We start from the raw sequence: 27,718 nt of genomic DNA, 5'->3' as shown, positions 1-27,718 counted from the left end.
ATCTCAATTGATAAATATAAATTTAGACTAAAGTATTGTTCTATAAGACAAATTTAGTCAGATAGAGAATCACATTAATAAAGATTATAATAAAAAACTTTCGGAGATGCAAATAAGTTAAATATAAATTTAAGTTAGATTAAAACTAATATCATAAAATTAAAATCGTCGGAAAAAGAAATTGACTGGAACCATTTTTAAATTTAGATAAAAATCAAACTAGATTATTTTAAAGATAGGTTTTGGTATCTGATAATTAAATTATTATGCTTTTAAAACTATAAAAAAATTATAATGGTCAAACTCAAAATTATCAAAAAGTATAATGATCAAGTTTAAAAAAGAACGAGTTTAAACTAATGGAGTTTAAAACAATCGAAGTTATAATGGTTAACTAAGAAAGAAAAAAGTTTAAAACGAATGAGTTTGGAAGACCATAAGTTAGAAAAGATCGGCTTCCGATATAAATAATTATTTAATAAAAATCTTTAGAAACTAAATAAATTTGGAAAAACTTTGTTTTTAGGTTAATTTATTTATATCAAGAAGTCAATGTTTTTTTTTTAATTTTACTTACGCAGCTTTTTAAATTTTCATTGCTAGTTCTGTTATATGACTTAAGATAAATATACTGGCATGAAACATTTTAATAGAACAAATAGCTTTTTTTTCAAATTTGAACGAAATTAATACAATAGTTTATATTAAAAAAAAATTAGTTTAAACCTACTATACTTCTTACACTTTAAGAAGTTTGAAAAAAATAACTATACAAATAAGTAATAAATTTGTAAAAAGAAAATTGCTTGTTTTTAGATTATTGATTTTGAACTAAAAAAACATTATGCTTTTTATCAACTAAACACGTTAATTAACGTTTGTCAAACCATTTACAGTTTATTTTCTTAAATAAAATTTTAAATTTAAAAAATTAAATATCTTTCAAAAAAAAAAGTTATTTGCAAATAGCTCCTTTAGTAACACTACAAGTACACAATGTTTTTCCTCTACAAACACTTTTCCACATTTTGTTATTTGTCACACGTGACTTATTGCATTTAACTAAACACGCTCCCTGGTTGCCATAGCACTTTGGTACTAATCTGTTATTTCGAAAAATAATAGACAATATTAAACAAAAGTTTTTATGATTAAAGTCAAAATATTTTTATACAATTTTTATTAATGTACTTTACATCTACGTGTTTATAGTTCCTAAAAAACTGTATTAGCGGAGCATGACTCGAAGACCGAAAGTTTTTTTCGTACAGCAGGTCCCTAGACCAAACTTTTTGAGCGCTTTTTTTGTCGTTCAATAAATATACTATAGGCTGTGCTCTTTTTTACTACTCCTAAGGTATAGTTTTGTAATTTTATTTTGCGCTTTAAGCTGCAAACATACTTTCAAAAATCATATTAATACTTGTCGCCTTTAGAAAGTTTTTAATGTTGGCATACCTGAACCTAAACTAATTTGAACATCAGCCGATTTATTACAATTGATTGAACGACCAAAAAAAGCGCCTAAAAGATTTGGTCTAAGGACCTGGTGTACAAAAATTTGTTTCCGTTATTGAGTTATACACCACGGATACAGTTTAATGTTTTGTTTAACGGACAAGAAATTTAAAAAAAAAAATTCTCCCTAGGTAAAAGTTAACTGTTGCTTTTTAAATAATTCCTTCCTGACGGTAATTGTCTTGTTTTAAAATTATATAATTAGCTACTAGCGCAATAAAAGTAATTTTGAATTTGAGTAACTTTGTTTATTACTCTCCAAATTTTTCGTAGATTGCTTAATTGCACAAAATTGAAACATATTTAAGTTTAAAATATACACCTTAAAAGTAATTAACAGTCTAAAAATTAAACAAAATTTAACAAATTTAATAAAAACTGTTTCAGTACTTATTAAGTAGTAAGTAGGTTATAGAGAAATAAAACCATATATAACTTTAACTTCGAACTTACCTACCATAACTTCTTAAACAACCACATTTAAATGTAGGGTCAAAGCCAATACATCCGTTGTTATTATTCATATTACACATTCGTGGACTCAAACAAGTATCTATGTGAGTATTTAAGTAATTACTGTTTAAAGTAACTTATGTTTTCTATAATTAAGTTAATTAAAAACTATTCGTTAACGTTCTTGTAAGAAATAGTTATGTATTTTTGTAATATAAAATATATTTTTACATAATATAATATCTTTAAGGGTATAACAGTGTTATGAACCTGTTTTTAGTAATGGTCGAACATTTAAGTTGTAGCTCTTTTGTGTTTGTTGATAATTTTGACTTTTAACATTACCACCAGGAGAATATTGGGCAACAACAAAGCCAACATCATAGTACTTTCCTTTGTATTTAGTTCTTCTTTTTTCTATTGCACAACCTATTGACTTTGTGCTCTTCCACATCAGCTGCGTAAAATGCCCTAAATTTTAAAAACCACTAAGTCACAAACCTAAAAAGACAACCTAACATGTGCTACATTGAAAACTTACCAATTGGACGGTTACTTGTTTTGTGGTTAATGTTTTTATAGTTGTAGTCAAATATTTCAGCATACCAATGCCTTACAAAGTCTTCGATCTTTCCGAATGTAGGTGACAGTTCCCACGCAATGTTTTCTCCAGCAGATAAATGCCTATATCTACTACCCCTCTATGGTCATTTTGAAATTATCATTTAATGGTTGTTTATAGAGTTAACAAATACATTAAACAGCAATTAATTCTTGTTTTTATAAACTACTAATTAAAACTATTTGATAATTGAAAATTTCATGTAAAAATCTTTTGAAGCAATAAAATTATTATGTTTAAGCTGTTGCTTTAACAATAACATAAATTACCTATCATTGAACAAAAATAGCAGATATTTTTACACTTGAAAAGTATTTAAACAAACTTTGGTTTTTTTACTCAAAAATTTTACACATTTTTGATTCTTTAGTGCTTTTTTATTTTAACATTAACTTTTATTCTTATTTACAGTTTTACTTTATTTGAAAACATATGTAAACCTACTAAGAACTAAAAACAATTTTGCTAGCAAAACTAAAAAAGTTTATAAGTTTGTTGCTTTTTATAGCTTTTTTTACTGAGAAATTAAAAATTATAGCATAGCATTATACGTTTAATTGTTGATAAGACAAAATAAGAGATCCCTTAAAGCTATACGAAAACTTTTTTTTTTTTCGAAATCTTATTATGTTTTATTTTTACTATTTGCTAAAGTAGTAACCCATTTTCCACAACTTTTAAATATACATATTAGAAATTTTTAGTTCATTATTAATACTGACAATCTCTGAGAGCAAAGCATAAATTTCCAGAATAACCTTTTTTCTAAAATGAATAGTATATAGTTATAGTATAGCTTTAACTTACACGTTATATAGATAACTAAAAAATTTAGCTAAATCACATTAACAAAAATTTTAAGTTTTGATATAAAAGCTAAAATAAACATTGAGTTTTTAAGTTTGTTATCAAAACTTCAGTTTATAATCTAATAACTTATACTTTAAAAGTCTTAGCTCATTTTTAAGATATTGATAACTACTTTAAAAAATTTGTTATTGAAAAAAAAAAGTACTCAATGATATTAGTTTTCTAAACACTTCTATAAACTATACTGTATTTAAATGTATAAAATAATAAACTTTTAATCTCAAGTTTTTGTAACAAGAAAAGATAAACGAATAACTCACAGTTGAGTGTGGCCAGTTTTGGGTTTTCCTAATATTTATTCTCAAAGAATGAGGCGAATTTTCGGTTGCCAAGGTTAAATATTTTGCCCAAGCCTCTGTTTTTCTAGCTAGTTTAGAATCCCAGGTTAGAGATGGGACACCGTGTGCTTTTCTACAAGTTTGTCTTGTTTGTATATTAAATTTTTAAGTTCAAAAAAAAACATTCTATAAATATTATGCATTTATGTCTTTTTTGTAGTATTTTAAGTTAATGTTATTAAATGCAAACCTACAAAACTGTACCTGAAAAAGTTGTGTTCATCTAAGCAAGCTTGTTGAGTCGAAGTTAGAGAATAATTTAGTTTTGAAGTTATAGCAACAGAACTTAACGTTGGACTTGTGTGAACTTTTTGTCTGACACGTGCTGTTGTATTTTTATTTCAAGGCTTAGTTTGAAATTATTAGTAACTAGGAATCAAAGCTTTTTTACATATTTTAAAACTACAAAAATTTATGTTTGTTTGATGAGTAGAAGGTTTTGTATGTTTAAACAATAGTTAAATTATATTTTATTGCTTTCTCTATTCTTTTAAAGCTTTTAACATTAAACTGAACTTTACGACCATCAACAACAATCCAAGCGACCGTCTGATTTTTTATTTCGTCCTTATAAGGCAGTTTTCAGTCAGAAGTATCACGATAAACCGTTGAATCATTCTAGCTAAGCAGGCTTAAGTATGTTAGTAGTTAAGCACACATTTATCAACTTAGTCAGAAAAATTACGTAACAAAATCGTCACAACTCAACGTGTACTTTTACATTGTCAGTTTAAATGAGAGATTATAGTTAAAGCTCATTTTGAATTTATCAGCTATTTACTTAGAAGTAATTCATCCAATTATTATCGTCTAAAGCAAGGTTTCCCAAACTTTTTTTAAAAGACCCCCTTAAGAAAAACAAAAAAAGCGATGACCTGCCCCAACAAGATTTCTCAAAAAATACCATTAAAAACTCCTAGACCTTTATTTTAGCTTTTCATCAACTTCAGAATATCTAGTGCAAGTTTCAAACTATGGCCTTGTGACTACCCCTTTTACGGCTTTTGGCCCCCTAAATTTCCTATATTTTTTTTCATAGTGTCTAATATCAGTTTCAAAACTACCATTGAAAACGCTTAAGACTTTTTTTGCTATTCATAATCAACTACAGAATGTCTAGTGTATCTTTTAAACTATGACCTAATGGCCCTTTGCAGCTCATGGCCCACTAAATTTCTGACCCACTTGGCCCACTTTTGGAAACCCTGGTTTTCTCTATAAGTTTTCCTTTGATCATTAAATATCATGGATAACTTAAAATACGAGCATAAAGTTAATTTTATAGGCAAATTTATTAATTTTTCAAAAAACATAAAACTTTAATGTCAATTATTTTCCTTATCTTAAAAGCTATCTAAAATTTTTTTATTTATTTTAAAGAACGCATCTTTGTCTTTAATTTAAGAAAAAAAAAATTTGGTTTTGGGTTTGAATTATTTCATGGGGTCCCTCCAAAAATAAAGGTTTTTTTTTTTCTTTTCATTATTATTGCCTTAGAACCAAAAATAAATATTTTATTTTTTATTTTTTTTTGATTTCCCTTAGTTTGCATGTTATTTAAATTGTTAAATAGTTATTTTATAAATAATGTTAATATATTTTACAAATTGGCCCCAAAGCAAAATGATGTATATTACACTATGATTTGCCTTGGCTATTTCCTAGATAAAAAATTGATAAAAGGAAAAAAACGATTAATAAGAATGTGAATTACAACAAACTTAATTGAATTATTTTAGTTTAATTAAATTTGTTGTAATTCACATTCTTATTAATTGTTTTTTTCCGTTTATCAATTTTTATCTAGGAAATGGCCAAGGCAAATGATAGTGTAATATACATCATTTTGCTTTGGGGCCAATTCGTAAAAGATTTTAACATTATTTATAAAATAACTATTTAACAGTTTAAATAACATGCAAACTAAGGAAAATCAAAAAAAAAAAAAAAATTAAAAAAACTATTTATTTTTGGTTTAAAGACAATAATAATGAAAAGAAAAAAAAAACCTTTATTTTTGGAGGGACTCCATGTAATAATTCAAACCCCAAACCAATTTTTTTTCTTAGATTAAAGACAAAGGTGCGTTCTTAAAAAAAAAAAAAAATTTAGATAGCTTTTAAGATAAGAAAAATAATTGACATTAAAGTTTTATGTTTTTTGAAAAATTAATAAATTTGCCTATAAAATTAACTTTATGCTCGTACTTAAAATAATATATTAAAGAATTTAAAATAACTATAGTTAATTACTTTAGTGATGGATATCTATACGTTTTTAGGTTTGTGATCTAAAAAAAAATTCTTATTTACAGAATTATCGTTATAGTTCTGACAATAAATTTTAAATACTACGTAAGATTTTTCATTGAAATAGCAATAAGACGGCTTAAATAAAAAAAAAAAACATCAATGTGTTAAATTAATGATTTAAACTTAACAGTTAAATAGTAGTGCAGTCGGGTAATTTTATACTATATAACTTAAACAAAAAATAATGTTTAAAATCTCAATTTTAAATGTTTTATAAAAATCATTACAATTTTACTAAGCCGAAAACAAAACAAAAGCTTTGAAAGGTTATTTAAACACAAAATTACAGCAAATAATTATTTGAAGTTCTATAAGGCTTTCACAGCAGTTTACTATAATCCAAATATTGTGATTGACAACCTCACCAAAAACTATAAGGTCAGTAATGATAACTTAATTGACACTATAAACTCTGACTCAAAAACGATCATATTTGAAAGAAAAATAAAAAACAAGAAAATACCAAAATACACTAAATCCGATGCGTTTATCACCATAAAAGACCACAAACCCAAATTTCCGTTTGAAACAGAATGCAGAACATTAAACCCTGGAAAAAACCAACTTGGACTGCTTAGCAAAGTAATACTAGAAAGAATTGTTAATGACATAAAAAGGAAATCGGAACTAACCCAATGGAAGAACTCATATAGAGTGTTAGAATGGTTTAACAATATTGATAATATAAAAAATAAATGCTTTGTAAACTTCGACATTATTAGTTTTTATCCTAGCATCAGTCATGAACATTTATCTGAAGCCATAACATTCGCAAAAAACTTCACAGAAATAAAAAACGAAGACATACAGCTAGTAGAACACACATGTAAAACAATTGTCACTTATGATAATAGAACCTGGGTAAAAAAAGACAGTAATAGCAAATTTGATGTACCAATGGGTTCGTTCTTCGGCGCGGAACTGTGCGACTTGATAGGCCTGTATGCCTTAAGCAAACTTAGGCACTTATACAACTATAAAGATATCGGACTCTATAGAGACGACGGTCTCGCAATAATAAGCAGAAAAAGTAACCAAGAGCTAGAAAGACTAAAAAAGAAAACAATAAAATTTTTAATGATCTCGGTTTTAAATAACGATTTACATAGGCGCGACTAAATGCAATTTCCTAGATATATCTCTAGACACAGCTAATAACACATTTAAACCATACCAAAAAGAAAACTCAAGCACTAATTATATTAACAAGTATTCGAACTACCCGTCCATTACCAAAAAGAACCTACCAAAAATGATCGAAAAAAGACTCAATAGACTGTCAAAAACTAAAGAAATTTTTAATGAATCAATAACTGGATACCAGAATGCTTTAACCAACTCAAATTTCAAACACAAACTCATATACTCCAACCACCAAAACAACCAAAGCAAAAAGAAACCAGCACCAACAAGAAAAACAATCTACTTCAATCCACCCTACTGTCAGTCAGTAAGAACCAATATAGGTAAAGCTTTTTGGCAACTAATAGATACACATTTCAAAGAAGACCACAAGTTAAACAAAATAATAAACAGAAATTATTGTAAAATTTCATATAACTGCATGAGCAATATTAAGAAACTAATCCAAAAACACAATCGAAAATACTTAAAAACAAGAAACGATGATCCAAATAAAACACTTTGCAACTGCCGAACAAAAAACAAATGTCCCCTTAAGAATAAATGCTTAGTTGTAAATGTGGTATATAAAGCGACAATCAAATCGGAAAACGAAACAAAAAACTATTTGGGCTCAACGAGTGGAACTTTTAAAAAAGATGGTACAACCATATTAGTGACTTTAAAAACTATAAAGAAAACGGAACAGAAATATCGAAGTGTATATGGAAGCTTAAAAATAAGAACATTGAATACAAAATAGATTGGGAAATTATCCACCATATTGGCAAAGCAAAAAACCCACAAAGCATTTGCAGTACTTGCATATTAAAAAAGGTCGCGATCGCTAAAGCAGACAGAAGGGATAATCTAAACAAACGATACGAACTCTTTTATTCCTGCCCGCACTTCCGAAAACTCCACTTTAAAACTTAAATTACTCGTAATACAGGTTTTGTGCATGCTTTTTAATTTTTGTAACTATAATTTTCTTAAAATTATTTTTTTTTTTCTAAATTATTCAAGCAAAATTTTCAAATTTTCGTAACTATTATAAGCACAAAATTACTTAAATTTACAATATCCAAGTCACAATAAAATTTAGCTTGATCAAAATGCATCTTAACTTAAGCCCACTTATTACTATTAACCTTATTTTTATTTAAGCAATGTTAACTTTAAAAATCAGCGAGAAGAAAATAGAAAGCTACATACAATTTTTTTTTTTACTATTATTATTTGTGTTGTTCTTTGATTTATTTAAGCACTGACGAGGTCTTTGACCGAAACTTAGTTTGTAAAAAATCCAAATATTAAAAATGGACTTTTCACAATACATATATTGCGTTTACAAAAACAAAAAGCAGTACACACTTATACGTGTGTTGTTCTCAAGTTTAGTTTTTTTATTTTAAGTTTTAAGTTAATTTTCATTTCTTTATAATATGGTAAGATTACTTTAAATATTTAAAAAAATTGATATAAATGTAATATAGTAGACAACTTAAACGCTAAAAATTTACTTATCGCAATAAAAGTCCACGGTTTTGACGCATAACCGCAGCAAGGCGGCCCATCGTAAATTCTTGACATCCATGGACTACGTCCAGTTGCAGCAACGTTTAACTTGGTAGTTGTCATATTAGCTTGGGTTAATACTTCGGAAGAATCCGGTGAATAAAGTTTGAATATATTGATCCAACCTTTAAAAATACTTGACCTAATTAAAGTTTAAAAACAGCTGGCTTGTTGATTTATGTTGGTAGTATAAGTTTTAAAAAATAGATTAAAACCACGCCAAAAACTGTTTGAAGTTTTTTGTTTTGGAAATGGAAATAATTAAAACTACCTTTCGAGCATGGAGACTGCTTTATTAAGAACCTTTCTACTAGACCACGACTGCTTTTGCAAAAGTATACAACTTGTTTTTCTTTTGAATATCTAAAAAATGTATATATAATTTTGAATACGAAAATTAGTTGTTTTTTTATATTATAAATAAAAAATGCTTTATATATTTGTGATGTTAATCAAAGTATAAAGTACGATGTTGTAAACTTTTTTAAATGATTAAAAATACTATTTTTTAATAGTATTAACCAAAAAATTATTAAAGAGGTAAGTCATACTAATAATAAAACAGTGTTTATATTCTGCCTATAAAGAAAAAAATATTCATTTGGGACAAAAGTTTAAATATTTTAAATCACAAAACATAATGGGAAATACTTTTATAAAAGTCAATGTTTTAATAAGAAAGTTTATGGTTTTAAGTTAAGTCGGCAGTTTCTTACTTGCTTTTTAAAATTTACCAATATTACTGTATATTGAACAATAAAAAAAGCGCTCAAAAAGTGTGGTCTAAGGACCTGGTGTAAAAGGAACCTTTCGGTTATCGAGTCGTACACCACACTAAATTATGTTTTTACGAAAAAAACTTACAATTGTTTAATATAAAACTTAATTGAAACATTTATTTTGTCAACTTGACAAGACGTTCAAAGGTAACCAAGGTGTGCGACTCGGTAACCGAAAGGTTCTTAGTACATCAGGTCCTAGGACCAAATACTTTGAGCGTCTTTTTTTAATGTCGTTCAATAAACTGTAAACTTAACAAAAAAGCTCATTTTAGCTATAAATAATGTATTAAAACTTAAAGAAGGTTAAAGTTGGTATAGATAAAAGTTTATATCAAAAATTTTATTTTGATTTTTTTTAGTTTCGGCAATTTGTGCTTTACAGTAAAATAAAGTATTTATTCTTCGAAGTTAGAAAGTTTGAACTAAAACTGATACTTTTTAAAGTTAAGAATTCTGATAACAACCATTTGGTTTTATGTTGTGTGAGTTGTTTATTCTCAATATTGCAATACCAAAGCTTTTATCATTTTCAAGTAAAGAATTTTATAAAAATAGGGAAAATTAATAGTAAAAAGTTTCAATAGTCAAAAAAATAAATGAGCTTTTTTCTATTGTCTACAAAAAACATTACCTTTAATCAATTTTATTATTGTACTAACACTGATGATAAATAAAATTCGTTTAGATCCTTATCGTTGTTTTTGTTAGCGGGTTTCAGTGAAGATCTATACTTTTTGCTGATTGTTTGACTAGTCGAAAAATGGTAATATAAATTACGATTACGATAAAGTGAAAATATACTCACTTTTACCAGCTTTTTTTCTTGTGAATAACCTGTAACACATAGTAAATAAAATCATATAACTAGTAGATTTAAGTTATTAGCATTGACATTTATCGAAGTTTTGTATTTTATAGTTTTTTTTAACTTTTCAGATAGTTAGATGTGAAAAAACTAAAGTATATTTTTACTTTTTAACCTAGAGTTTAATCAAGCTTTAACTTTACAAAATATTTTTTTACAAAAAAATAAAATTAAAACTTATCTTGTAGGTTTAAGAAAACGAAAAGTGTTTAGTAATAAAACCTAACTTAACTAGTTTACTTTTTTTTTTATGTTCATTTCCATTAAATAGTACTAGAAAATATAGTTACTGTTTAACATTTTATATACTTGTACAAAAAAAAACTTAATTTTGAAAACAAAATTAAGTTTGTCACAAAACAAATTTAACAATCTAATTAAGCAAAACAAAAATCAAATTTGATTTCAACTAGTATATAGTTTATAAAAGTTTTATTCTCGTTTTTAGATAAACGGTTTATAATTGCAAACAACTCTTGTTTTACATTTCGAAAAAAACCAACCACTAAGCTGTGTTATTGAAAAAGTTTCCAGTGGGTTTGTTGTAGTTGACTTTGTACTTATACTTTTAGTTGTTTTTTGAAGATAATCTGTTTTTTTGAGTTTTGAAGTTTTTTGAGAAAATATTGTTGTAAAAGCTGAAACAGTTGGTGATACTTGCTTTTTTGTTGTTTTAATTTTATTCGGACTTTTGTCTAAGCAAAATCTACATGTTTTCATACAGTAAGTTGCCATATAGCTGTAAATTGTTTGTGTAAAGTTTTAAATTCACAAAAACATGGTTTTTTTTGGTGAAAACATACAAAGTAGATTAAAAAACCAAAAGAAGTTAAAACTAAACTAATTTTTAAAGTAAAGACTTATTGTCTTTATAGGATTTTTTAGCTATACTATGAACAAAAAACTTTCTTACGATAAGTAAGAAGACGTTTTTGCGCAGGCATTGAAAATTTTGAGCTTAGAACAATCGTTCCACATGTCGTAACAACCTGTTTAAATTACTTTACAGTTTATTTCATCTGTATTTCATCACAATTTTATTTTTTATAAAACTTTTAATTTAAGATGATATCTATGTATGAATTATTATTAATTGTGGGTAGGTTTTAGAAATGCACGAGTGTCACTTTTGTACATATTATAGTAAGATAAATTACCCAAATATCTATTCATTGGAAAACAACGATTAAAAAAATTATTTGAATTTTGAAGCTCTAAATTAGATCAGTTAAAAATTGTGCAAAAATAACGCTAAAGTGACTCCGTGCATTTGTGGCCCGTTCGCGATAATTGTATGTGCATACAAATATTATCTATTAAATGTGTAAGATTTACCGTATATATTTTTTTGAAAAAAACTTTTGTTTTAGTTTCTTATAATATAGTATAAGCTAGAATAAATGATTGGTCGCTGTTAGGGTTCTTAAAAAGTATCAAACTTAATAACTTTAACACTTTATTATTCTAATCTAACATTCTTTAAAAACTCCAAAAAATAGAAAGTGGTGTAAAACTACATTTATTTATAAACTACACGGTTTTAAGATTAACGGTACAGTCATGTAGAGAAATTAAGATGGCGAGCGAATACTTTTAAAATCATTGACACCCAGTACAACTGTAAACTAGTTTGTGTAAGCAAATTTTAAGTCAACCTCTTAAATCAATCAAATTGTTTAATTAAAATCATATTGTACTTAAAAAATATTTTTAACAATACAGTTTAGTTTAAACTAAGCAAACAGCTATTAATATTTAAGATTGTATATGTAAACGAGCTTGTGTAGCTTTAGTTTTTAGAACAAATTCAAACTTTTCTGTACTCCGTAAACAACTTTTCTTTTTAACACATACGTTCGATACTTTTTATTAAACTAAGTAAAATTTAATAGTTATATAAATAAGTAGAAACCACTATAAAAGAAAAGCAAAAAACTTTTTTAAGTTATACATAACTATCAAATATATAAATTTTAAAGCTAAAGTGTAAATTATGTGGGGTTTAAAATATAAAATAAAAGCAACAAAAATTAGCTATCACTGTCTCAACAAATAGTCCACATTTATCTTAGACACCGGTGAAAAAACGGTAATAATTATAAACCTACATTTTATATTTGTAACAAGTTGATATCACCGGTGTCTATTATAATTGTAGACTATTTGTTCAGACAGTGAACTAATATTTTTTAGTAGAGGACAAACTGTAAAATTATAACGATGTTTTTTCACTGTTTTAATTTTTGAACGAGTATTTTTTAACAAGTATGTACTTTCGTTTATTTACAAAACATTACTAAGTAAAAATGGCTTATTACCAGACAATAACAAAAAGGTGTTTTTGTTCAAAAATTAAAGACAGTGAAATAACATCGTTATAATTTTACAATTTTTCCTCTACTACAAATGTAAGTCTCTAATAACATATGTAATAGCTTAAGTACAAACACTTTATACAAAAAAAATTATTACAAAAAAAAATTATGTTAGTGTACAAGCAGCAAAAGTAGTTTTTTTATTATAACTGAGTTAGACCATTATAAAAAAAATTGTTTATATAAATCTTAAAAGTTCTTTTTTAGCTAACAAAGTTAAACTATATTTAAAAAAATTGAGTAAACATACATTCTTAGTATTAAGTAACTATTTCATTATAAAGTGTTTTAAAAATATATAAAGCTTACTATTTTTTCAACTTAGGTATATTTTTATATAATTTTTTTCTTAGAAAGTATGAAACACATACTTAAATGAAGAAGATTAAATTTAAAATAAAATTATTTAAAATATTTAGTTTTCATGTTGATTTTTTTTAATTTTAGACTTTTTTGCCATAGAACAACACTTTAAAAAACTCAGTATTAAAATTATTTTTAAAATTTACGCTTTGTTTTAGAGAAAATAATTTAGCTTAGTTTTTGGCTTAAATAGTGTTTGTCTTTGAAAAAAAATTAGTAACTCGTTCCTTTTCATAACAATAAGCGATAATAACAGTAATTTACTTTTGCAATAGTTCCAACTGCATTTCCTTGTTTCTATTGTAAGTTGATTGTTCGACTTTTTTTCGCGAGTTTGTGTTTTTGTTATCTTACTGTAAACATTTTGTGTTAATCAATCCATCTTTTTAAAAGCATCATGTTATGCTATAATATTTCATAAACGTTTAAGCCGATGATGATGGCAGAAATAAATATTGGTTTTAAACGTTTAGCAAATGTAAAAAAAATATTTAAATTTGATGCTTAAAAAAAATATATACATAACATCGTAAAACTTAAACTTCTATTTTTTACTACTAAATGTGTTTTTTATTTATCTTTTTAGTACAAATCAACAAACTTGCAACAACTGTACTCGCCAAATATTTCAATATTATCTGGAAACTTTTGTTTTTCATTGTAATTTAAATCAACTTTACCAGCTTTAGTTATTTCATTTTGTTTCTGAAATAAATATATTCCAAATTTAAAAACTGAATTAAGCCGTAATTTTTTTTACCACTATTTTTTAATACGTGTCCCTTGAAGACGGCTTATATCAAGTCCTGTCCGCGAAAACTTTTTCTAGTAAGTTTGCCCTGCTAGCTGAAACATTTGCTTTCCATTTAAACATACTTTTTTTGCATCACCGTGTTTGTTTTTCTTTGTTTTATTATAGTCTATTTATAATACAAGAACAATTTTAGTTGTATATAATTTTTGTGCACAAAAAACAATAGCGATTTTGCGATATAACGGGCCTATCACTATAAATATACAATAGTTATCTTCAATTTTATAAGCTTAAATAATTTTTTGAAAGTAATTTAAAATATAAGCTGTTCGTTACCAGTTAAAATAATAAAAGTTTTTTTGTATATTATATGACCTTAAATCTTTTGTAGTATGTTTTGCAAATGTATTATTTTAGAATAACTGTTTAGTAAAGAACTATTTAGTGTAACCAAATTATATACTCTATACTTTACGCCAAATTAAGTTAAAATGACTTTAACTATTGTTTACTATGATATCGATTTAGGATTGAAGTAATTGCTTTTCGTAAATATTAAAATTACAACCACAAAAATGAAAAAAGAACAGAAACTTATTTTACACTTTTATAGTATTAGTATCAAGTTTTTATCATAAAAAAATGACATTGTTTATGACCATTGAAAAATATTTTTATTAAATTTTTTTTATCAAGTTCAATGTTTGAAAAAAAATATCAAAGTTTATTTATTAACTTAAAAGCTGTGCATTTAAGATTTAAACTTGTTTAAAGATTAACCTTAGTTTCAAAATTGGTAAGCCACAATTTATTGTTTTTAAATTTTTTAAATGCCGTAAATAAAACTAACATTTAAAACCTTTAGATTTAAACTTCAGTATAGAATTTTACTTGTTGTTTGTGTAACATACTTTTTAATTTTTTCAACCACAAAAACACATTTATCAGATTAGATTTTATTATGTTATGACATTTGAAAAAAAGATTAATTTTTAGTTTTTAAATTTTATATTTTTTTTATCGTAGTAAATAAAACTAAGAAAAAATCAAGATCAGGTTTGAAAAAATTTTTTTCATTAAACAAACTAAACATTTAACCAACTTTCTTTAAGTTAGTCGCTAACAAACTTATAGCGTCAATTATTATTAAAACTTAAAAGCAACAATAAAAAAAAAGATTAGTTCTACATGTAAATTTTTAGAGCTGTATTTACTATATTAGTAAAAGAAATATTTTTAGATAAAATGACCATTGTAAAAATGGTTTTATTAAACAACTAATAAACTCCTTGCAATCAATCTTTAAATTTTTTTAAAATCTTTATACTTGTATAATTTACATACACGCTATGTAATAACATAAAAAGATACTGTTTTTTTTTCAACGAAAACTACAAAATAAATATACTGATATATAACATGATTTTAAGAATTTTTAACGTTTAGCTTTATAGTTTTACTCCATCTATGTTCAGTATAAACTACTTTAAAGACTATAATATAAATTAGAGACATGAACAATGTTAATTAAACGTTTTATAATACTTGAAATAGACGCAATAAAATTTTCAAACTTAATGATTTTCTAAACTTCTGTATTTTGTTTTTATTTATTTTTTAGTTTTTTATGCAAAAACCTTAACCAATAAGTATTCAAACACAATAAACTATATATTTTTTATATATTCCGAATTGTAATGAATAATTAAATACTAATAACAATTTATAAATTTTAAGCAAATTTTATAAAATTAAGTTTTATTATACATCAGAATGTTTTTATAGCTAACACTATTAATAAAAAGTAAACCTTTAGAAAAAGTATTGTAGTATAATATTTTTTAAAGTACTGTATTAAAGTATTCGTAAACCAATTTTAACCATTAGGATTTTCAAAAATTAGTAAAAGTTATAAAATAATCTTTTTTTTAACCTTAGAAATATAAATTTTACTTAATTATAAAAATAAACTTATTGTAGTGTAAAGTGTTTGCAGTAGTATCAAAATTTTAGAAAGTTTACAACATTTGACTCGATAACCTTACAAGTTCAATTAAGTTTAGATCATTTATCGTGCATTATTTTTAACAAACTTAATTTAGTTATAACTTAATAAATATAAATTGTTTATACAATAGAATTAATTCTAACCTTTAAGTTGCAATGCACTACAGCACAAAAAACAATAAAGACAGCTAATGTATTTCTATAGAGCATTCAAAGTTTTGTATCTAGATCAAATTTTAAATTTATTTTCACCTAACACCTTGCCTCAAGCTACTTAAAGTACTATTGTTAAAATTTTGATATTTATACTATTTTAAGCTTATTTTTTCTTTCTACTATGGTTCTTCTTTTTTTTTCGAATATATAGTAAATGTGTTAACTGTTACAAGTACGTTTTGTAAATATAATTTAAGCTTACTCATTACTTTTTTACTTTTAACACCAAAAATAAATAACCACATTAGATGTGTTACAAAAACGTTTTGAAGTATAAACAACATTAAAAAAAAATAGTATCTTATTAAATCTTACAAGTTCAAAACTATTTAGCTTTTTTGTTTTACTTTTTTTAGTGTAGCATTATTCAAAGTTAGTTGAAAGCCTACTTAACGACTGTTTTTTTAGATTAATCACATTTCAGAAAAGTATTATACAAACTAAATTTAAATATTTAATAATTTAAAATTAAACTCTTACAATTACTATATTTGAATAGTTATAATGGTGAAAATTAGCGGCAGTAAAATTATGAAGTATTGTTGTCAAATTATAACTTTAATACTAATACTTTTCTAGCTCTCAATTTATACAATAACAATCAAAAGTAACCTCTAAAAAGATTTAAACTAAGAAAAGAAAAGTTTTCGTTCACTGTACTCTAAAACTAAGTTTTATTTTTACCGTTTTTTTAGTAGATATTTAGTAAATGTTTTTTTTTAATTTTATTCAAACCAAGTATGGAGAAAAAAATCTAAAAAAGACATTTGTTTCGATGTTACTAAAGATGATGATTTTTTTATCACTGACAAAATTTATACAATAAATTTTACAGAAAATGAAACACGCACGCGGTTTATGTAATTAGGACGTCAAATCACCCAGAGCATGAGTTAAAACATATCCAGGTCGCAGTAAACAAACGCCTTCATAGATTCTCTAGCAGTCGAAATGTATTCACAAAAACAACCAAACACTTCCACGTAGATACCATTATAAGTTAACCTACAAACAAGAACATGAAAAAGAAATTCTCCTTTTGGAAAAAGTATAGTTACGCGGTTTGGAAAATTCTTCCCAGTGATTGTGGTTACAAACTACTCTAAAGGCCACCCATGTTGTAAGTATTGTAATAGGAAGACACTAAAGTTATCTTATTCCAAAATGCTAATATTAAAGATTCCCAAAAAAAAAAAATTAATAGTAACACATAGTCGAAAAACGTTAGATTAGGAACAAAACATAAACAAACGGCGACTGCAAATAACAAAAATACCAAAGACTTAACAAAAATCTAGTTTAAGCGAATATAAAAAAATGACACTAAATACTATTTTGACTCAACTGTATTGTCTTGTAAAGATCGGTATACAAAACAAAAAGTTTCTAACGTTAAAAATAAACTATATGCTACAAATTTAAAGTAGTATATATAGAAAAAATTGGGTAGCTGTCAAATTTGCACCAGCGTACAAAATTGCACGAGGGGACAAAATTGCACGAGGAGATAAAATTGTACGAAGATACTTTTGACCGAAGGGTATTTTTGCACGAAGACACTTTTGCATAAGGAGACAATTTCGCACGGAGACATCTTTGCACAGGTTGAATTCTTTTAAATATATTTTTAATTTTTTAGTTAACTTCTTTTTTATTTTTTAATATAGTTTTTTTTATCACTGTTACCCCTAACCCTAAACCTCGGTCGGTGACTTATAGTTTTTTCAGTTTTATTTTTATTTTTATTTTTTTCTATCACTGTTACCCCTAACCCTTACTCTCGGTCGGTAGCTTTTTTTTTAATTAATGTATTTCTTTTATTTATTTTTTCATTTTTCGCTTAAATTTTTTAATATTTTTATTTTTACTATCACTGTTACCACTAACCCTTACCCTCGGTCAGTAACTGTTTTTTGTTTTTTATTAATTTATCTTTTTTTTTTTTCTCTCATGCAAAATTGACCCTTTTTGCAATATGGTCTTTGCGCAAAAGTATCTTCGTGCAATTTTTTGCACTCGTGCAATTATGTTCTCGTGCAATTTTGTCTTCGTGCAATTTTGACCCGTTCCCGAAAAAATTTGAGTTAGTTAAATTTATTTTCAAGCTAAATGGGAAATATTAACAGAATAAAAAAACAAATAGAGTTTAAAAAGTAGGTGTAATTTATTTGATGAGTCTTGTTTCCCTAGTTGTTTCCCCTAGTGTTTGCTGGGTCAACAAAAAAATATTTTTTTCATGAATTTTATATAATTAGTTATCAAAAATTAATTTTTGTTTAGTTTTTTTATATGTTTGGGTAAGGTAGGTTAGGGATAAAGGTATAATTTTGAAAAAAAAGTTGATTCAGCAAATATTAAAGGAAACACCTTACATTATAATCGGATAAAGTTATACAAAAATCGTGTTTAAATTTTTTTCTAATATTTGTTTATCGTATAATTACCTAACACATAATTTTTTATATAATTTTGTATTTGTGTTTGAAATATTTTTTACTGACAAACGCGAGCTATAACTGAAAAAGCTGTATAAGGTATAAAGTTAGTTTTTGCGTACTAAATATATATTTACAAGTATAACTATATGTAGAAACATCAATTATATCAATTATTAATATTAATATCAATTATACATTGGAAATCAAAAAAGGTACATACGTTTCTTGCAAAGCAATCTTCAGCCATTTTCTTTGATTTGAAAATGGCTGAATACTGCTTTGCATGATACATATGTACCGTTTTTAAAACTTGCATTTTGAAATAAAAAATATTCAAAAGCCCTACTAATTTGGCTCAGTGAAATATTTGTTTTATTAATTAAATACTTCCGCATAGCTAAATATTTTTTCATCATTCAATAAGCATTAGACTGCACCGCCCGTACATCAACAATCGTTTATGTGACATTCTAATGAGGACGCAACCAGGTCGTAGAATGTCGATTATGCATAAGTTGAAAAAAAATAAACCTTGATAAACATATCATCTAAGGACTGCACAGAGCAAGTATGTGAATGATAAAGTAGGCTTGTGTACTAAGTAGCGAAGAGAAACAAAGCTTATAGAAAAATCATAACACAAGCTGTTAAAGTAGTTTGAGATTTACCTAATTGGAACGTTTTATACGGTAATTAAAAAAACAATTTAACAAAAACTTGGAAATTTAGATCCATTCACTAGCTTATTACAAACGATAGTAAACTTTTATCGACATCGTTAAAACATTTTTTCCAATTGGAAGAGCGACACGCTAGTTAAATAAACTTTAAAATATGAAAGAATTTGTCAACTTTTTTTTATAAATTTTATCATATTAAGACAGAATTATGAGATGTTAAATCAAAAAGATCCATAAAAGAAAATTCCGGGTAAATTTAGAATAGTATTGCAGCATGTAAAAATTCATAAACGAAGAAATCTGAAATTTATAGTAATAGGCGAAGAAACGCATCAGTAATTTTGTCTAAATAATGCTACAGTTTAGCTTTTTTCAAAATTTCATTATAAGTTTCGTAGCAACTATTTTAGGTTATTTAATTTTTATGAAGTTGATTAAAAGGTTTACTAAATGTTAGCGTAATTTATTTATAACAGAAGTATCTAGTATATGTTTTGAATTACTGTTTGTATTGTTATATATTTAATATGTTAGCACACTCTTACTAGAAATCATTAGAATGTCTCAGAATAAAGCTAAAGAAAAACAAAACAGTTTATGTACAAGTAAAAGCCGGTCCGATGTTTTTAAAACTATTTTCACGAGCATTTCTTCGGAAAATAATAACAAAAGACAACCTTTTTATGAAAAAGTATTTACACCTTTTGAAGTGAGCAAATACTCAAACAATAATTACAAGGTTGACGATGTTTTAAATGGCTTGCATTTATTGTATTCTGGAAAAGTGAAAAATGTTAGTCTTACAGATAGAGATACTGCAAAAGTTTTGGATAGTTTAAAACAGATTCAGAATCGAAAACTTACACCTGAAGAAAACAAGCTAAAAAGAATGATGGAAAAAATTGAATTCAGCCAAAGAAAATTAATAAAAGATGTTTATGATTTAGAGATGATGTATGAAAACTACAAAACTAACAACAACAGTTGTTTAGATTTAAAAAATATCAGTAAGTATGTCATTAAAAATGAAGACTTTGAATTTTATAATCCTTTGGTAAACACATCTGAAAAATTTAGAGAGTGTAGTTCTCTAGAAAGCAACACTGATAAACAAACAGAAATGCGTATTAGTAAGGTTTTTAAAAAAACTAATGACGCGATAAAACTATCAAAAAGTAAAAAACATAAAGTTAAAGATACTAAGCCGGAACTACACTGTCTTTACAATAGCTTTGAGAGCAACCAAGGGTCGTTTACTAAGTTAAGTTTTAAACGTAGTGTAAAAGAAAAAGATAAAATAGTGAAAAAAGTAATAAAAAGGATGATTAAAAAATCACAGTCCATATCAAGCGCTTTGGACCAAGGTAAAAATATTAGAGTTGAAGTAGAAGGACTACCTCCGATAGTAATTAAAAGCAAAATCTAGATTCAATTTCGACTAAACAGCTTAAAAACCAAAAAGACTATGTACAACAAACAGTTTTTATTATACTTTTAAAGTTCTTAAATAGAATGTTATACTTTGACTAGATAGGAAGAAAAAAGTGTTTTTAAGATTGTTTGCTTATTATATCATTATATTATCATTCTTTGAATGCGAGTTATAGAAAATATATTAGCTTTTTACTTTACAACAAGGTTAAACTTATTGGGTTTATGTAAAATCGGAAAACAAGCATCTAAAGCTTACATTCTCTTTTCTATACTCACTAGCACACTTATGATTGTCGAGTCGGTTTTATTCGAGATAGTTTCGACTAGGTGTTAACTAATCGCAGAAAAGTTAATTTTCTTAAGTATTTTTAAGCTAGACATTAATTTCACTTTTCGGAAATTCTACACATGATCAGTACGTAAGTGGTACTACCTGCGGACGTTGGCACCACGAAAGCTGGTTTGGTCTAAAGGGTTTTTTTTAGACTATATGATACTCCACGTCCACACTGATTAGTATATGACTATGTCTAAAAAAATAAATATTTAATTTGTAATAATAGTACGTCATGATGTATGGAAACAATTTTGCTGGTAAACAGTATATTTTTTTATTGTAAAAATTGATAACTAATACAAAATCTACTTTATGGGTCGGTAGCCTTTTATAAGCAGCGGGCCAATTATCTTAGAAAAGGTGACTTGCGGGCCGCCCTGTATAGCAAAAGTTCTCCTGCATGGCGCAGCTCAATGAAAAAATTCAGATCAATAAATAATACTTTTTTAAAGCATTAATGTGATAAAATAACCACTAATAAATATTAATTTAAGAGCCTTTAATTTTAAGCTTTTACCAAGATAATCTACTTTTTATTTCAAATAAATATGTTTTTAGCTGAAAAATACATCTCAGGCTGCAGTTTGCCGACCCTTGAAGTATATTTTGTACAATTAGAAAAATTTAAATCGAAAAATACAGCTGAATTTTCTTGTAGGTGCTGATTTCATTCAGAATCTATTGTGTGTCAGTTACTTTCCGTATAAACATTTTATTTAGCCAAGACTTATCTGTTTTTTAAATTCTGTAAAAATAATAACTTCAATATCTCAGTAGACTGTGTTTACTTTTATAGTTAAATACAAATTATGACTGACTTTTCAATTTGGAAAACAAATTGTATGTATGTTGGTCTTATCTACACTTTAGATATTACTCGGATTTATTAAATGTTACTTGCTCTTATACTTTTATTTGCGAGCTTGTTCTTCTTTTTAATTTTATGGCTAAAATTTTTTAAATAGCTTTAAATTAATTTTGATAAATTTCACTCAAATGTATTAATTTATTTAAATTAAAGTAAAAAACACTTTAAACAACACATTCGATAAGCATTAGAATTTATTTGGCGTAAATTAAATAGGAAAACAATTGGGAAAATAAGTGAAAAAATAAAACTTTAGCTATCAAAATGACGTAGTATTTTTAAGGATCAGTCCTTAAGTAAAACCTTCAAACGTTTTATCCACGTAATCACTTCAACAGTGAGAACTGAGTTTATAAATTGTATTGTTTTGGTTGGAGAAACGTCTTTGCAGATTCTACTCAAGATCTCAAACGTTCCACTTTGAAATTGATAAGTTTAACACACAAAAAAAGTTGTCTCTGATCTTCTTAAACTTTTATGTTAAACGAAAATTTCAATAAAAATTTTGTAAAGTCAGCAATTTAACTATTGAAAACAAGTTGTTAGTTTAGTGAGAAGATTGGATCAAAGTATATATCAACGAAGCACATTAATGTAAGCATTTTTAATTAAACTAGGCGGGTTTTTTAAATCTAAACAAAGAAATATTTTCTTATAACATTTTAAAGCTAATTAATTAGTGATTTTTATCAGAACTATATCTCAAGCTAAATATCTTTAGTTTTATTTGATAAATTCTCCTTAAGGCTGCTTTAATTTTTTTTTTCTTTTTTGACTTTTTCTGTATAGTATTTTTTTACTTAGTAACTTAGTATTAGTGGTTAGCACATTACTCATAAAACACTTATTATAAGTATTTCATCAGCGCTTTAAGAACGTACAAGACATAGTCATATACTAATCAGTGTGGACTGCAGTGGCGTCGCGTGGTCTGTTTGTTAGGGGGTGCAGCAGATTTACATTGTTTCCCTTAGTTTGGAACATTTTGATAAAAATCATAAAGGTAATATAAAAAAAAAATAAAAAATTCAAAAAAAATTTGTTTAATTAAGTAATAAACAAAATAATAAAAACCAAATATTTAAAAAACACATATCTCATACCTTTGTATATCATCTCCCTTTCTTAACAACTATAGCTACTTTTATTTTTGTTTATGTCAATGTAGGTCTCTGTATTTCCACAATTAAAAATTTATTTAACTACTTGTCTAACTAGTAATAAAAAACAAAAAAAAACATGCAAGTAACTTGAAAAAACGAGGTTACTAAAATTAAATGAAAAAATTACTTATTTAAAGTAGCTAAAACTTTTTGTATATAAAACAAAATAAAACATAAAGTTTATTCAGACTTATTATAAAAGTTTTTAAACTTCCTTTAGGTATTAATATCTAAGATTTTTTTTTTTTTTTTGTAATTTAAAAAAAATATATAGACGATTTCAAAACTTACAAAACGCTAAAAGGTAAAGTTTAGTCAGACTTAGCTTTCAATACACATAATTAGCAAATAAAGCAAAAATTATATAAAAGTTCCTTGTTTGCAAACCAATAAAACTAAAAGTTGCAAAATAGTCTATAATTATTAAAGTATTTTTTCAATAAATATCAATCTGAAGCAACTTACTTTTAACTCAAATAAAATGTCAACTTAAATGAAAATTAGCTTTAATATAAAAAATTAACAAATAAATCAAAATCTATGAAATAATAGAGTTGCTCCTGCTCGAGTTATCCCTGCTCGAGCTTTTCCTGCTCGAATTGCACCAGCTCGAGTTGTTCCTGCTCGAGTTGCCCCTGCTCAAGTATTCCCTCCTCGAGTTCAATTTGTCTTACTTTTCTCGCATTGTTATAAATTTTTAACAACGATCTTGAATTAATTCACATGGTGCTGTAAGTTCATGCAGCTCCAGAATTCAACTTTTCAAAATTTTTGTATTGAAAACTTGTAAACATTTAAGATACAGCTGACACAGATCTAATTTTCGAACATTTTGAACATAAAATAAGAAAATTAAAAAATATATATAATTTATCAGGGAAATTAAAGACTTTTGTGTACACATTTGGCTGTATTTATTGTACAACTTCATAATAACATAACTTTCTTATTTTGCAGAGTAATATATATTTTTTTATAATTTAAAACCTCGATTCCTCAGCTTTAAAATAAAGTTACTTTGACGTAGTTTGGGGTTGTACAGCTGAAGCAGTTACCCATTTAAAGCAGCGTGTTTTTGGCTTAAAACTCTATAATTGGAAAAAATATAGCATAACGAGACGTCCCTGGTGTGGAGTATAATCTAGTTTAAAAAAAACCATTAGACCAAACCAGCTCTCGTGGTGCCAGCATCCGCAGATTACGTACTGATCAGCATGTGTAGAAACTTCCAAAAGTTAAATTAATGTCTATCTTAAAAATACTTAAGAAAAAATAACTTTTCTGCGATTGGTCAACACCTAGTCGAAATTATCTTGAATAAAACCGACTCGACAGTCGTAAGTGTGCTAGTGAGTATAAGAATGAAAATGTAATTTTTAGATGCTTATTCGCCGATAGATTCAGAAAAAAGAAGAATTGTTTACTGTAAAGTAACACTACTTCAAGCTGAGCGCGTATTGAAAGTTGTAGTTCATTCCTAAAAGAGACTTACAGCACATTATTTTAAGATCGCTGAGCGAATGCACGTTGCACTTGCAGGTTCATTTTCTGACTGATTATAAGTTTTAGTAACATTCAAAGGGAGTTACGCTACATTTAAACAAGCGCATTTCTGTTATAGCAAAGATTTTAAGATTCTCACTTGTTAGAATCGTGTGTTTGTTTAATTAGTTATTTATTTCATTATTATTTAATTTTTTCTCAAGCATTGCACTTCCATTGTAGTCTAGTGACTTCGGCAAGAAACGCTATGAAACGCAAGCCAGTGTATTTTTATATGCTATTTTGGTTTAGTTGTTCGTTTACAACTGTTTATCGAGCATGAATTGAATTTATATAGAAGTCAACTGACATCAGTATGAACCGCGGAGAAACGAAAACAAGTGTATTTTTATGCGCTTTTTAGTTTTCATTGTCTAGTTTTAGTAATTGTTTCTCAAGTAGAACTTTCTATCGTAGACTAAAACTATTAGACGTTATATACGCTTAAGGAGCTTTACTCTGACTTCAGTAAGAATCATTAAGAAACAAAAGCTAATATATCTAGTTAAAAGTGCCGTGCAAGTAAACCGTCGAGCTCTGACTTGCACGTGTGTGTAAACTTTTTTTTCGTATCGCTTGATTTCAAAAGTTATAAAACCAGGTTCGTGCGTGAATTTTTTTAAATTTAGCATAATATTTTTTTAAAGTAAGGAGTTTAAAGTAATTTTACCTTCTAAAGTCAATTTGGGTATCGGGAGATCTTAATTAATAAATTAACAAATTAAAAATATTTACCATAACTACTTTTAAAGAAAAAAAACTTTAAGTTATTTTTCAACACTTACCCATCGCTTACCCAGCAACTTGAATATTTTTAACGTTATCATCACGCATATACAAGGTTTAAGTCAAATAATCCTTGAATTCATCAATTATAAGTTACTTTACTGGTCAGAAAGTTATTAAAACAGAACTTTAAATAAGTCTGTGAATAAAAACAAAATCTAATAAACACATTTCTCAAAAACTTTATCTTAGCATTAAAAAATCATTAATTTTAAAAATAACTACTAAAACTAAAAAACAGCTCAGTCTTATCATGATATTTTATATAACTTCTTAAACAAAAAACTAAAATTCAAAACAAGCTTTATTTTTATAATTAGAATTAAAGTGTTATAATGAACAAAAATATTTTTTATAAAGTTAAATAAAAACTCTTTACAACTCAATAATTTGTAAAATATAATTCTACTATGAATATATGGATAGAAAACTATACTTTATAGCTAAGTTTTAGTCTTGTGAATATCTCTAATAACTTTAAATAATCAAACAGTAAACTATAAGAATAAACTGCGAAGAGTTTCAAACTAAAAAGTATTTGGTATAAAGCTTCTAAACTAGAAACTAAAACAGTTAAATTAACTAAGCTCTAAAAAACATAGCTAATGTAAACAAATTCAAACAAACAGCTAACAAATTAAACTGTAATGTTTAAAATGTATTTTTTTTAATGAATTTTCATAATCATGACGTATATAATCTACTCAAACAAAATAATAAAGATTCTTAAAACTCTTTTAAAAATTCAAAAAAAGATTTTAAGCATTTGTTTTTACAAATACTGACTGATTTTGCCTTTAATAACTAAATATGTATTTAGAAATAATTTCACAGCTTAATAATAATACTCATGCAAAATAAAAACTACTCTTTTTTTTTTAATTTAGAAGTTTTTAAGCATTTGAAATGACATAAACTGAAATTCTAAAACTTACAAGCAAAAAAATTGAAAAAAACTGATGTTCTGCATTAAAAAAAAAAAACTGATTTAGCCTGATGTGCACGAACCCTGAAAACAAATGTTCAGTGTTGAATATCTATGTTTTTGTATTATCAGTTCAACTTAGATAAGTAAAGATTTTATTTTTAGTTCTTATGTATCGTGATTTATTCTATACTAAGGTTAGTGTAGATTAAGTTACATCACAGCAACTTCAGTTTATATTTAGATTATACAGCCAGTTAAATATTAAATTTACTTATAATACTAAGCTAAATAGTTACTATACAGCTTAAATTAAGAGTATATATGAAATTATACCTTAAGACCTCTAGTTTAAGTTTAAATATGTACTATTTAGTTTTATCACTAATAAGATATTTAACTTTAGGTATACTATAAGTTCTAATGCTAAGAAACATAATTCACCCTCTAGTCTGAGGAAGCTAGTTGCTAAGCACGCGACGCGTGCGCAAAGGGCTGAAAATACTTAGACATACTCTTAAAAGTAGTCCTGAGCTTAACAGTCTCTTAGCAGTGAAATGTGTTATTAGACAAAACTGTAATAGCAGAGAATCATAAGAACTTTTTTAAATTTAATGCGAACTGAAAGCTTTACTTAGCTACATGTATTTATATGATCGTAAAATCCAATTATAAAAAATATTTTTAAACTAGATATTTTGTCTAAGTTATCATAAAAAGTTAAACCAAAAATTCAACCATTTAAAACTTAAAACAAAACTAGAATACAACAAATTCTTAAACAAATTTATTGTCAACGAACACATAAAAAACACATTATAAAAAATTAACACAACCTAGTATGATTTAAAAGAAATGTTGCAAAATTGACTATATCTTGATTTCAGTTTTGTCTACCAGTTTCACGTTTTCTGAAAAATTAATTTAAATTGATAATAAATTACTATTTATTTGAAATTTATGAACATAACCTAATTTTTATGTTTAACTCGTAGCTTTAGTTGATTGGGTCAGCAATTTAAGATCTTTTACTAGATTAGTATTTTAGTATCATTTAAATTAGTATTTAGTACTTTAGCTTTAAGCTACACTAGTATAGTTTAGATTATATTAATAAAAAACTAAAATATTGTTCAATTGTTTAAGATAATTATTTAGCTTGATATCTTTTAGAATTATACAAAATATTAGAACCTTTTCAACCCTTCTACCAACCTAAACTATCTTTAAAGTATTACATAAACAATTAATTTTATAATTTCATTACAAAACTGATTTTGTACTTTATTTATCATAAACCTAGCTTTTAAATTAATTAATTTAAAATTATTTGAAGTTAATTTTTTGATACTTTTTAATATCTTTTTTTG

The 27,718-nt window shown here is 25.9% G+C and overlaps 2 protein-coding genes across 5 annotated transcripts in view; both read right to left on the bottom strand.

The window, feature by feature from the left end:
- Nucleotides 1–871: 871 nt before the first annotated feature.
- Nucleotides 872–16,234, bottom strand: LOC145844078 (uncharacterized). Of its 3 annotated transcripts, none has more exons than XM_082951419.1 (14): nucleotides 16,104–16,234; nucleotides 13,800–13,903; nucleotides 13,463–13,551; nucleotides 11,374–11,449; nucleotides 10,964–11,199; nucleotides 10,255–10,429; nucleotides 9,085–9,176; nucleotides 8,759–8,938; nucleotides 4,006–4,126; nucleotides 3,724–3,874; nucleotides 2,513–2,672; nucleotides 2,242–2,442; nucleotides 1,972–2,071; nucleotides 872–1,103 (listed from the first exon to the last, which is right to left on the bottom strand). In XM_082951419.1, the coding sequence occupies exons 1-14, from the start codon at nucleotides 16,167–16,169 to the stop codon at nucleotides 956–958; spliced, it is 1,899 nt and encodes a 632-aa protein (XP_082807545.1). In that variant the 5' UTR covers nucleotides 16,170–16,234; the 3' UTR covers nucleotides 872–955. The 3 variants fall into 3 exon arrangements, with proteins under 3 accessions (XP_082807545.1, XP_082807547.1, XP_082807548.1); XM_082951421.1 differs by having other exon boundaries at nucleotides 10,964–11,166; XM_082951422.1 differs by lacking the exons at nucleotides 13,800–13,903; nucleotides 16,104–16,234 and having other exon boundaries at nucleotides 10,964–11,050.
- Nucleotides 16,235–27,122: 10,888 nt separating this feature from the next.
- LOC145844411 (SNF2 related chromatin remodeling annealing helicase 1-like) overlaps nucleotides 27,123–27,718 on the bottom strand; it is a 35,009-nt gene continuing 34,413 nt past the window's right edge. For both annotated transcript variants that reach the window (XM_082951809.1, XM_082951810.1), the window contains exon 14: nucleotides 27,123–27,259. In XM_082951809.1, the coding sequence (XP_082807935.1) occupies nucleotides 27,251–27,259 (9 nt within the window). In that variant the 3' untranslated portion in view covers nucleotides 27,123–27,250. The remainder of the gene's footprint in view (nucleotides 27,260–27,718) is intronic.

The sequence above is a fragment of the Thalia democratica genome, chromosome 9, assembly GCF_965202585.1.
Source record: "Thalia democratica chromosome 9, ktThaDemo2.hap1.1, whole genome shotgun sequence".
NCBI classification, from domain to species: domain Eukaryota; kingdom Metazoa; phylum Chordata; class Thaliacea; order Salpida; family Salpidae; genus Thalia; species Thalia democratica.
This window is presented reverse-complemented; position numbering and strand designations above follow the sequence as displayed.

Excerpts from the sequence above, each read along its gene's own strand:
- LOC145844078 (XM_082951419.1), bottom strand. The coding sequence starts at position 16,169 with ATGCTCTATAGAAATACATTAGCTGTCTTTATTGTTTTTTGTGCTGTA. Across the intron at positions 3,875-4,005 it reads GATGAACACAACTTTTTCAG|AAAAGCACACGGTGTCCCAT; the intron begins GTACAGTTTTGT and ends ACAAACTTGTAG. Across the intron at positions 2,673-3,723 it reads AAAACTGGCCACACTCAACT|AGGGGTAGTAGATATAGGCA; the intron begins GTGAGTTATTCG and ends AAATGACCATAG.